General features: G+C 43.7%; 1 protein-coding gene across 1 annotated transcript; it reads right to left on the bottom strand.

The window, feature by feature from the left end:
- On the bottom strand, positions 1 to 5,478 carry LOC126387735 (olfactory receptor 6C4-like). Its single transcript, XM_050040375.1, has 2 exons — positions 5,458 to 5,478; positions 1 to 1,041 (listed from the first exon to the last, which is right to left on the bottom strand). Exons 1-2 carry the CDS (start codon positions 5,476 to 5,478, stop codon positions 1 to 3), a joined length of 1,062 nt encoding a protein of 353 aa, XP_049896332.1.
- Between the last annotated feature and the right edge of the window lie 7,567 nt (positions 5,479 to 13,045).

Consider the following 13,045-nt stretch of genomic DNA (forward strand, 5'->3'; position numbering starts at 1 on the left):
TCACATTGTGGTTACTTTGGGAATAACAATTTTTGACTGGAATCTGATTTTTAATAACCTTTTCACAGATTCTTTGATTTCTTGTGTCTGCAGAACATAAATGATTGGGTTCAACATGGGAGGAAAGACGGAGGTCAGAGACAGGTTAATGATCCTCGCGTTTGGATGTATTTTTTCCATCAAGGTAAATGTGATTAATACTGGCAGAAAATAGACTGCCACTAATGAAATATGAGCTGTGCAGGTTTTAAAGGCCTTGAGTCTTTCTTGAGCTGTGGCCACTTTAGACAAAGCATAGGCAATGTATATGTAAGTAAACAAGATGAATATCAGAGGAAACCAAATAATAAGAACTGGTAACAAAATACTAATAACAAAGCTGGGTGTATAGTCATTGCAGGCCAGCCGGTATATTTGGCCATGATCACAGAAATAGCTGTTAATAACCACAGATTTACAGATGGAAAGTCTTGTCAGGAAGCCAGCTGCAATGAGTATAGCAATTATGACAAAGATCCAGAAAGAGGCAATCAAAGACAGCATGAACCTGTTGGTCACCTTCACTTGATAGTGCAGTGGGTAAATGATAGCTATCAGTCTGTCATAGGACAGTGCAATCAGATTAAAAGCCTGCATTGAAAGGCTAGTGTAGCAGAAAAAAAGGAATGTCAAACAGTCATTGTAGGGAATGTAGTGATGGTTAAACAGAAAGATGTCGAGAAGCTTTGGCACCAAAGCAGAGCTACCAAACAGGTCCACAAATGCCAAATTAAAAACAACAATATATTTTGGAGTTCTCAAATTATGATCCAAGTAGATTACAGTCATCACAACTGCGTTTCCCAGCACTGAAACAACATAAACAAAAAAGAGAAAGACATAGTAATACTTGATATTTGGGATGCCAGAAAAACCACTTATTACAAAATATGCAGGACGCACAAAACTGATGTTTTTCCCAAAAGCTGAGTTGAATAAGTTCATTGTAAAACTCAAGCTTTTCCAGTCCACAGTGCAGTGACTGATGTAGATAAATGTCCTCTTCAGTGTCAGTGCTGTGTTCTGCTGATTTTTTTGTGCTGATGAATCTCTGTAGAGCTTTAAATGTTCTGACAGGAGTGGCTAATCAGTCATCATCTGACTTCATCTCAATTAAGGTCACTGCCCAACCCCTTGTGTCTATTGTTTATAATCCACTCAGTATCAGACAAACCCTTTTCAGTTCAATACACTGATTTACTCTTTCAAACTACTCATCTTGTATTTAGATACCAGACCTGTCACAAGAAGAAAATGTTGGAATCATACATTTCTGCTAACCAGAAGTATGTTTAATTTGTGCAATTCATACGGATCATATGAACATTCTAAAGTGACGTAGTATATGAGCTAACTTTGTCATCAGGAACTGTAGGGGTAGTGGATGGTGTGTCACGAAGGTTAGACTTCTGCCAAGCTGGACGCAACTGTTCCAGACTAACAAACAGCAGAACCGGTTGGTGTTTATGCAAGTCATTGCTGTGTTTCCATTAGCATTTTAGGCCCCATGTGACTGTTTTGTATCAACCTGTTGGTGATTTTTCCGGCAGGAATATGTAATAATAATAAAAAAAAAAATTCATAGACATTGCTGTGTTTCCTGCTGGGATTTAGCCCCCCAAACTGGGTGTTAAAAGCCAAAACATGATCTTTTCTTCACTATAACCACGTGGTTTTTGTGCCTAAACCTAACAACATGTTGACCACAGTGTTGTTGAAATGAAAGTTTCAGTGTATCTGCTACATAATAACGTGCAAATATAAGTATCTGTGGTTAGCAGAATGATACAATGTCAAGATTTTTCTGGCGATTGGGTTGCAGACACACCTGTTAACCTGAAGATTATAGAGCATCAGCAGTATAGGTTGCAATAAGAAAGATAAACCTGAACAATCATTCTGTAGCTAGCTGGTGGTGTGTGACATTGTGCCGTGAAGCATTACACATATTTTCCAGGAGATTCTACACTCTCACCAAAGTTACATAGTGCAACAACCAACACTGAAAATGAAAGAGGCTCCATTCTCCCTATCACAAGTCAGTGTATCTTCTAAGTGATGTTGAAGCTGTCATTTTAATTTGAAAAAAAAACATTACCTATTGTTGCATTAAGTTTTACCTCTAGCAGGACTTTCACTACAGGCCATGGTAACTCAAGGACCTCCATCTTAGGGTGTTGTCACACTTGTAGTTTAGTTCGTTTGGTCTAAACCTGTTGACACTGACTTCTGACGAACAAACCAAGAGGAGTAAACATGAAAAGGGCTGGGTAGCAAAACCAGGAGCTAACATGACACCGGTTCCTGTACAACCAGTACCTACTGGACCAAATAATAACACAGATTTCGGTGCCTCATTTTGGTGTCACATTGTGTGAGTAGCAAGAGCAAGGGCTTGTCCACATGCATGGGAGAGAACAAGTGTGTATTGTGTGCCAGTGATGGTGACAGTGAGACTGCAGTAACCGGAGCATGAAGTTAAATGTAGCAGTGCAGTGTATGTACAGTTGAGGCTTTTTGTAGGCGAAATAAATGCTTTAACACCTAAAGACCCAAGCCAAGTTCCCGTGTCTTGCATGCCTCCTGCAGACTGAAGTGAGTTCGTCCAAAGGTTATCAAGCTAAGTTAGACTCCGAATTGGAACCTGTCTGTGCTCACTTCAGGAGGAATGTTGGACCAGCTATCTATGAAAATAGAAGTATTGGACTGGGACTCCGTATCAGCAGATACTCAATATTAAATGAAGAGATCTCCCTCTTTCTGTTTAGTGTATAGCCTCAGGGTGCTGGACTTGGGGTGGAGCCCTCCATGCATGGTAAGGAGCTTTCTTGTCTTGATATCTGTGGCTTCTATCTCCTCCTTTGGCCAGCTTATAATTCCAGCTGGGTATCTGATGACTGGCAGTGCGTGCATGTTTATGGTTCAGACCTTGTTCTGACCATTCAGCTGACATTTCAGGCTTGCCTTTTTTCTGCCTGCCTTACTCTATGTAGGTCGGTATATATATATATATATATATATATATATATATATGTACTGCTTAAAAACAATTAAGGGAACACTTAATTGTCACAGTTTAATATCAAGTCAGTAAAACTTTAGGGATATGAATCCATCCATTTAAGAAGCACAAGTGATTGTGAATTAATTTTATCTCCTTTGGTGCAAATGAAAGTGACAACAGGTGCAATGGAGAGGCAAAAGCAAGGCAACCCCCAAAAAGGGAATGGTTTTACATGTGGTGGCCACAGACAGTTGCTCTCTGCATATTCTTCCTGACTGGTTCTTCTCTAGTTTTGTGCTCTGCTCGTGTCCCTGTCACTACTGGTAGCTCGAGGCGGTACCTGCAGCCCAATCAGGTTACACATGTAGTCCGGCTCTTCCAGGATGGCAAATCCATACATTCTGTGGCTCCTAACACAGTCTCAAGAAAGTGGAGGAGATACCAGGAGACTGGCTGTCATGAGGAGAGCTAGACAGGGCCGTGAAAAGGTATCAACTCAACAGCAGGACTGGTATTTGATCTTTTGTGCCAGGAGGAACAGGAGGGGCACTGCAAGAGCCCAGCAGGCTACTGGTGTGCGTGTTTCTGACCACCCTCTGTGAGGGTGGCATGAGAGTCTCACAGCCCAGCACCGTGCAGCTTGATTGGCATATGCCAGAGAACACCAGAATTGTCAGGTCCTCCACTGGCACCCCATTCTCTTCAAAGATGAGAGCACGTTCACACTGAGGACATGTGACAGGCATCAAAGAGACTGGGGACACCGTGGTAAATGTTATGCTGCCTGTAACATCATACAGCATGACTAGTTTGGCGGTGGGTCAGTGATGGTCTGGGGAGGCATATCCTTGGAGGGTCGCACAGACCTCCGCATCATAGCCAGTGGTACCCTGACTGCTGTTAGGTACTAGGATGAAATCCCCAGAGCGAAACCACTGCATACTTAATGATGACCCACATCTTCTCTCGGTTTGGTCTGCCCAGTCGTGTCGACTCAGACAGGGGGACACACTTCACCGCTGAAACCATGCAACATCTCTGGGAGATGTTGGGCGTGAAGGCCAACTTCCACGTCAGTCATCACCCTCAGGCTTCGGGACAGGTAGAGCAAGCGAACTGAACTATAGTCTAAATACTAAAGAAGTATGTGGCATCCAACCACAAAGATTGGGATGTAAAACTGCCTTTGGTCTTGATGGCCATCAGAGCCACTCCCCACCAAACAACAGGAGTTTCTCCCTTCCAAATGATGATGGGTCGACAAATGACCCTCCCCCTACACCTGCTCTACCAGCCAGGTGAGGCTAACATCACAACAGCATATACTACCCATCAGTATATGACTGACTTGAACAAACACTTAAAGGCCACATTCGCCTTTGCCCAGAAAAATCTAGAAAATAGCGTGGAAAGACGCAAGGCCTACTACGACCAAAAAGCATCCTATGACGAACTCCAAGTGGGGGACAAAGTCTGGTACTACATTTTTGCCCAACCGACTGGAGCAAGCAACCAGGGCCCAGGAAAACTCGCTCACAAGTTTCTTCCCCGCTGGGAAGGTCCTTACATGATCACAGAGAAGCTCTCACCTGTCGTGTACCAGATCCGAATCAAAAGAGGCCAGAAAGAACCAACTCTCAAATGGGTTCATCGTAACCAGATCAAGCCTCACAAAACCCCAATGGGAAGTAACGGGGACACCAACGTCTCTGTTTAGTTTTTGAAGGGAGTAGTCAAACATTTGGGGTGACAATTACTAGTGGAAAACAAATCGTGAATTGCTAAACAATAAAACAAAGTGCCAGTATTGCGTAACACCGGTATCAAAGCTACCTTAACGCCAGGTATCTCATACTTCAGTCTGCCACCAACAGCTTTACCCACGAGTTATTGTCTCTCTCTCTCTCCAACCCAAACTTATCATTTTGTTATAAGTGGGGGTGACACTATATTTCACCCGCTACTGATTCTTTAATCCAATTTACATAGCACAGTCCAAATTTCTCCCTAACCATGTACATTTCCCTGGTCAGGATGATTTGGCTGCTCACCCTCTTGATCCTCGGCCTGATTACCGCACCGGTGCTCCCCGAGATCATACAACCAAGACATGACTCTGGGATTGTTCTGAAGGAACACTCTGGGCTGCTGATCACTGACTGTCGCCTACACACACAAAGGGCGTTTGTTAGGTTGAACCCCCCGGAGGTATGTAAAAAGAACGTCCCTGTCACAGCTCAGCTAACCAGCTGGGCTGGCACGAGCTGCAACAGGGAGGTTATACACCACTCCGAGGCAGACACGACTCACATGTTGCAGCAGCTACAGAAGTTCACAATCACCCAATCAGAACTAGGTGGATACAACAAGAGATCCAAACGGTTAATTGGTGGGCTGCTAATCGCAGCGGCCGCTGTTGGCTCATTTTTCAGCATTGGACTCTCCTCAGTCAATGCAGTAAGCCTGTCCACCGTTAAGCGCCACATAGGCGAACTCCAGGCCAAAATCTCAGACATCAAAGCACAAATTAATTAACCAACAACAAAGCCAACTTCAAACCATAGGACAGACAGTGCGAGGCACCGTCGTAGTGGTAAACACCCACAGTGAGACATTAAACAAAACACTCTGTGTGGTTGATTCTCTCCTCTCTGTTTTGCAAGTTGATTATGCTCATACGCAACTCGTTAGCGCATTGATGTTGATGTTAGACATGCTGCGAGATATTGGATCCTCTGTGGACAGCTTAGCTATAGGTAGGATTCCTCCATATCTCATCCCTCTTTCTCTGGTACAGTCTCCTAACTGCAGCTACTCAAGGTCTGTTCACTCCCCTTCAAGCCCATTTGGCCTACACTTTAGGTAATGCGGTCCCAATTTACGTCAATCCTAAAGACAGAGAATTGGCTTTTATTATCAATCTGCCAATCGTGGCCTCCGAAAACATCTATCAGCTAAAGGATGTAGTAAATGTTCTCCGAAAACATCTATCAGCTAAAGGATGTAGTAAATGTTGGATTCGTGACGTGCACGTTAAAGTGCAGACCCCTCCAGTCGTCTCTTACCATGACAATAGCCCGGACCTATACCTAGTCCCAATTTTGCGCGTGTGCACCCTGACCAAATATATCCATTACCTATGTCCCAGTAGGCCGTTTATCCACGATAGCACGGATGGGGTATGTGGCCTCAAGTCTATGGCACCAGATGCCCAGTGCCCAACAACGGTAACATCCCGATCTCAGGTCACCAACACTCAGGCTGAGATTGTAGGAGGCTGCTGGCTAGTCAACACTCCAGGTAGCACTGCTGTTCTAACACACAACCAACATGACACCACTGCCCGCATCGCACTGCCCGGCCAGACGCTGTGGATCACTGTACCAGAGAATGCCATTTTACATATAGAGGACTTAGCTCTTTACCATCTGAACCCCGATCAGTACAAGAGCTAGATAGAGGTATCCGAGTTCTTCAGCCAACACAACTTGGAGTTAGACACAGTAACTCAGGTACAATATAAAGGCGCTCAAACGATTGATCTAACTCCGGTTGATGACGTGCTCAAGGAGACTGCCTCATCTAGCCAGGTCCCTAGTCCACCCATCAACCATGCATGGTCGACCCCTGACACCATACTTGCCGTCACAATAGCCCTAGGATACTTCCCCCATCCCCTCTCTGACCAAATGCTTCTGTGTGATAAAATTGAAATGTATGTTGGAAGTGAGATTATTCTTTTTGTTCCTCTTTGTTGGCCGTTTGCCATGTCCTGACTTGTACACGTGCATAATCATGTTTTTACCTGAATGATACTTTGCTTTAACCCTGTTAAAACAAAAGATTGATAAGTTGCAGAAATGATGCGAAGCCTGCGGAGCTAGTTCAGGCAGACAACTCAAGTGCGCAATCCTGATCAGCTGATCAGCCACATGCTCTCCTCAGCTGATAGGGCGGGCTATTTAAACCCCCTGTGCTTACCTGATCATTCCTTGCTACTCTGCTGCTGCATGCTGCATGGTGCTACTGCTGCTCTGCTGCTGTTTCTGCTGCTGATCCTGCTGCTGATTCTGCTGTGTTCTGCTGCTCTCGCTGCTGCTGCTGCTGCTGCCGCTGCCGCTGCTGTGTGCTGCTGTTTCTGCTGCTGATTCTGTGTGTTCTGCTCCTCTGCTGCTGATCCTGCTGTGTCTGCTGCGCTAGCTGCTGCTGCCGCTGCTGTGTGCTGCCTATGAAGCTTTTCATCTTGATGTTACTGGGGCCTCTGATCCTTGCCATCATGTCCTCCGTCTCATCCGAGTCAGGAAGCGAAGGCAGGTTGTTGGAAATCCCAGACACCGACAACGAAGCGCCTTCTCCTTCTGGGGATCAGGGAGCCCTTTCCGCAGCTCCTCGTCGCAGCTCTCGCCTGGTTCTCAAGCATCTGAGAGACTGGCCCACGATCCGGATCCTTGAGACTCTGTATGCCGGCGGCGTCTCTGCTCCATGCGGGCTCAGTCATGAAGAACTGTTCGAGTTTCTTGTAGAGCACGTTCCCGGTGCAATTGAAGATCCAGAGCCAGAGGGCCCCGCCACGAAAAGCAAGAAGGGGAAAGCCCCTGCCAAAAAACGTGCAGCGAAGTCTACTTACACTCCCCGGAAGAAGGGGAAATTGTCTTCCACTCAGGTGTTTGTTCAGCCGAATGATGAACTTTTGTCGGCTCTGTCCGATATTAAATCCTCCTTAATCAGCGTGAATAATCGTCTTGTTGTGCTTGAATCCACCACAGCAGGCTCCACTTCCGCTTTCCCTCCGTGCGGGGAACCCTCGACGTCATCGGCCAAGCCCCTGTCCTTGCCCCGGAGGACTCTGGGAACTGCAGTTCCTGTGCCAACTACGGGTGTGCCGTTTCTGTCCCCAGCTGGGGCTATTCCTGATGCTCTCAGGAACCAGATTATCGCAGGTATGCAGCTCAGTCTTGATTTCCTTTTTATTTTTTATTGCCATATTCGCATTTTAATCTGATTGCTCTATGCTTGCTGTTTTATTAGGGCAGGACGTTAATCTGGTCAAGATTTTGATTTGTGCTTCTGACACTTCAGATAAACAGATGGTGGACTGCGGCGACTTCTCTGTCTTTTTAAAGGATAATGACCCTAGATTGTCAAAATCACTGACACTAGCTGAGTTCAATGTGGCTTTTGGTGTCTTTAGAGACACTATTTGTGAAGTCTTTCCTGAACGCAGACAAGAGCTGAACACGTACCTTGCTATTATCTCTGATTTGGCTATGTCATATGGAGGGACTCTTTTCTACGAGTACCACAAGAGTTTTTCATCTAAATCCGCTATGTACATCCAGAAATTTAATCAACGGATAGACTGGTCAGTTGTAGATCTAGCTTTAATAAGCAGACACTTCACCGGACATTAAGCCTTATTATGCTCTATCTGCGGATCATTTAGCCACGGCCCCACTCTTTGTCCTAAGACTGCATTTCAGGCCAATACTCCTCGGCTCCAAGCTATGGGTCCTGCTGCACGCAAAACTCAGGTGCCTAGATTAGGATGCGAAGGCCCTCTGCCCTCTCTGCTAAATTCTGCTGCCAAATACATGAGGAAAGGTCTATCAAAGAACACATTAAAAACTTATGATTCTGCTTGGTGGTTTTTCTCTTCTTTCTGTGCTCGTTTTGGTTGCCCACCCTTGCCAGTCAATATTCCCTTCGTTTGCGCATTTATAGTCCACTCTTTTGAGTCCCATAAGTTGCAGCCTCTCTCCATTAAAGCCATGATAGCCGGCATTCAGTTTCATCTTCATTGTCAAGATCCTTCAGTCTATAGCCTGTTAACGCATCCCAGCATTCGCCTGCTTCTCAACGGCCTCAAAAAAGAGCGACCTCCAGGCAATGATAAACGCTTACCTCTCACTATCTCCTTGGTGCACAGGATGATTTCAAAGTTAAGATCCGGGCTGTTCACTCCTGGTGTTAAAATGCTGGAAGCTGTTCTTTCAATGGTGTTTTATGGTTTCATGAGGTGTGGGGAGTTCACCACTCGGTCTCTTTCTTTCAACCCTCTGCACGACCTCTGTTTTTCTGATTTAATATTAGAATCTGATCATTTCACTGTTTATTTAAAACATTCTAAGACAGATCGGATGAATAAAGGAACGCCTGTGGTAATTGCAAAAATTAATTCTGCTTTCTGTCCATTCGATGGCAGCAAGCCCATGACCAGATCTTGGTTTTCCGAAAGGCTGCGTGAACTCTGCTTGAGTTGTGGGCCGTCTCCAGCGGCGTACACTGCTCACTCCCTCCGAATTGGGGCAGCTACAACTGCAGCACTGCTCGTACCCACGCCCTCCCTTAAGTCTCTGGGCCGATGGTCTTCGGCTGCTTACGTCAGATATATTCGCTTCAACAAAAATGAAATTCTGCAGGCTCAAAAAATCATGAGTGCTCATGCCCTGTAATGCGGCTTCAATAAATGCTGCACATTACGGCTGTATCAGGTGGATTGTTGGGAAGGGGGTTTGCTGCTATTTATCCTCTTAGGCTTAAATAGACTGACAGGGCTGATTCTATGGTAGATGCTCCACCATTCTCATAATTGGGTAGCTTCAGGCTCTGCATCTCAAGCTGTTGGGGGTCTTGCAGTTTTGGGGGTCTGCTATTCATTCCCTGTAATGTCTGTCATGCAGATCATTTTCAGGGAATGAATAAATTGAGATAGAGCCTGACGCCAATCTTGCTTTAGCCATGCTAAAACTATTCATGCTCTGCTTCAGTATGCAAATATTTATGCTCAATAAAAATGTTAAATTCAATTCAGAGTTGTCTGACTGAATTAAATTTTAGTTTCAACTGTTAACCCCCCTCTAACATGTATCCATACTGCCATCTTGTGGCGGAGTTAAGAAGAGTTACCGCAAGGAAGTCAACTTCATATATTTCGAATGAAGATATAATTGGGGATTATTAATCAACTTGTTTGCATGAATACGTGCTTCTTCATTTTGTTTTTTATTATATATTGTCATTGAGTTAATCTAGAGTGTGTGTATTTGACGTAGGCTAGCTGATACCACGGCATAATAAGTGTATTTTAATTTAATGTTAATCTGTATGTTTAATTGGATGTTAAGAATCAATGTTGACCATAGTGGGAAGAGTATGTGTCCCTCGCGCATAACTTATCAAAGTATACGACCTCGTATAAGAAAAGCATTAAGTTTCCTCTGATATATCACATGGTGAGACTATTTTTCATCACGAGAGGAGCCTCCCTGATCAAATCCACCCACCTTATGGCCAGTCAAATACCTGTGCGCTCGGCACGGCTCAAGTTAGTCTTTTTCCGGTCTTCGTACAGTTCTTAGTTCTCCTTAGAGTCTGTTCTTAGGTTTCAGTCTTCTAGTCTTCTGTCAGTTATTCCCTGTTATTCTTGCTGTTAGTTCTACCGTGCTTATTTGTGTTTTACCTTCTTGTCATACGTAATTTTTTTTATTACTCTCTTAACTCTTTTGTGCTCACGATCAAAGTTATTTTGAACTTTTAAATTTTGTCGATCCAGTTCTTTTATCCCCAGTGTTTTCAACATTTTTGCGTGTAATAATAACTTTGACAACAATATCGAACGGCCAACGATATTGTTTTCACCATTATTATAAGCGAGTAACCAGAACAAAGTAGACCAGCACCTGCCGAACCAACTTCTTCGCTCCAGATTCATCGGAACCAGCGGCTGCCAGCCACTTGCCACAGTGGTCCTCGTGCCAAGCCCAAGGGCCTTCTGCAGTGTGAACCAATCCATTGGGGCACCCGCAGGACATTGCAAATTCAACCGCTCCCACTCTGCTGTGAGACAGCTGTTCCATTCTGCTGGAAAGACCGAGAGCTGCAAAGCGACAGTCCAGGGCCTCAAGAGGAGCTTCGCCTTTGAATCATCATTTCATCATCATTCATTTATTCAGTTGTTACCTATTTAGCTTAAATAAATCTTCATGTATCGCCAAGACATTGTCTGTGTATATATCTTTTCAACAAGAGCTGAGATCACTGTATAGAGAATTCATAACCCAGATATTGAGATTGATTCATTATTGATAAGCGTGCTGATGAATTAATAAGTGATTTACAGTTATTAATTTGATTAGTCGCTTCCCTCATTAGGAGGGTGGTGCCCCAAAATTTATTACAAGTGCAAATATTCTCAAAGAGGTATTTCCCCTACACAGTAAAACCTTTGAAATTTAGGTGACATCCTTGACCCGTCCGCGTAATTTCATCACCATATCAGTCAGCTTATGTGCTCATGTTTTTCCCATTTAGAAAACACTGCTAAATAAATAACTGTCAAAGCTGAGATGGAGATGATTATTAATGCTTTTATTTCTTCCTGTTTATTGTGACGCTTTTTTTACGTGTTTAAATCGAATTTCTTTGGACTGTCTACAGACTGTTGACTAGAAATACCGCCTTGTAGTTGCATGTCTCTGCAAACTAGTCATGTTGCAGTTATGGTTTACATCCAGACTCATGTGTAGCCATGACAATTGACAATGCTTCAAACACTGATGTTGCTTCAAAGAAACTACAAATTCTAAAATGCAGATGGTTTCAGACACATCTTCAACCTGGCAGCACAGAAGATCTATGCAATTAGCACAGTTTCAAGGTGGACAATAAAGATTAGTGTCACCAATTCAACATCTGACCAAATGTCTCCCCTTCTGTTCCTGGATTATGGTGTTAAATAATAGCTAGAAAAGTGTTTTTGTAGAACATTGTGATGTCAAAGTGAAGTTGATCTTTGACCTTTTGGATATAAAATAAAAACATTTTATCCTATTTGTGTGAAATTGTGATATAAATAGCATATGAATTCTTGAATAATGGCCAAAAACATGTTTAATGAGGTCACAGTGACCTTGACCTTTGACTTCCGACCATCATATCCTAATCACAGTCTCTCACAGTGACCTTGACCTCTGACCTTCCGCCTTCAAATTCTAATCAGTTCATTCTTAAGTCCAAGTGGACATGTGTTTCAAATTTGAGGAAACTCCCACAAGGCCTTCTTGAGATATTATATTCATGAGAATGAGACTCATGCAAGTCACCCTTACCTTTGACCACCAAATTCTAATCAGTTCATCTGCTATTCAAAGTGGACATTTGTGCCAAATGTTAAATTCCCTCGAGTTGTTTTTGAGATATTGCGTTCACAAGAAGTTGACAGACAAGGTCACAGCGACCTTGACCTTTCATCAATGACCACCGAAATGTAATCACATCATTTTTAGGTCCAAGTGGACATTAGTATTAAATTTGAAGAATTTCCCTGAAGACATTTGTGAGATATTCCATGATCCATTAGCATTGCATGAATGGGAGGTGGACTGACAGACCAAGGAGGGGCACACGGACAACCCAGAAACATAATGCTTCCGGCCACAGCTATCAGTGGAGGCATGATAATGCAGCTGCTTGGCTTTCCGATTACGTTCCTCGTTTATTTTAAATTACTGGTGCTGACTTACAGACCCATCCAAACAAAGGCTAATGAATGCATTAATGGACTTCCAGTTGCCTCGTCTCCCTACATATATGAAAGTGGAAACAAGGCGTCATTCTCTGTGATATCTGACGTGCCTGTGATCTTTTTAACTAAATATTTCACAAAACATGCCACATACCTGGAAAGACCATCGGATTCATTTATTTGTTGCCATGCAATATTGGTCCTGTTTTTGTCAAGGTAATGTTCCAAGTGCATATTCCAAACTACAGGATGGCGAAAAACAGACAAAATTAGCCTCTCTCCCAAGGCTACAGGTGGTTTGTATCCGGATTCTATCTATCCGTAAAGAAATGCATGTCCTTCCGTTGGACACTAGAGGCATCATCCCTACATTCACTGATCTATGGACACCAGTCACATACGTGAGTGGAAATGAGGCGTAACAGCCACCTGGACAATCATAATAATATGCATCAAGGCATGCTGCAATTACATCTGAA

Source organism: Epinephelus moara, chromosome 3, assembly GCF_006386435.1.
Source record: "Epinephelus moara isolate mb chromosome 3, YSFRI_EMoa_1.0, whole genome shotgun sequence".
Lineage (NCBI taxonomy): Eukaryota > Metazoa > Chordata > Actinopteri > Perciformes > Serranidae > Epinephelus > Epinephelus moara.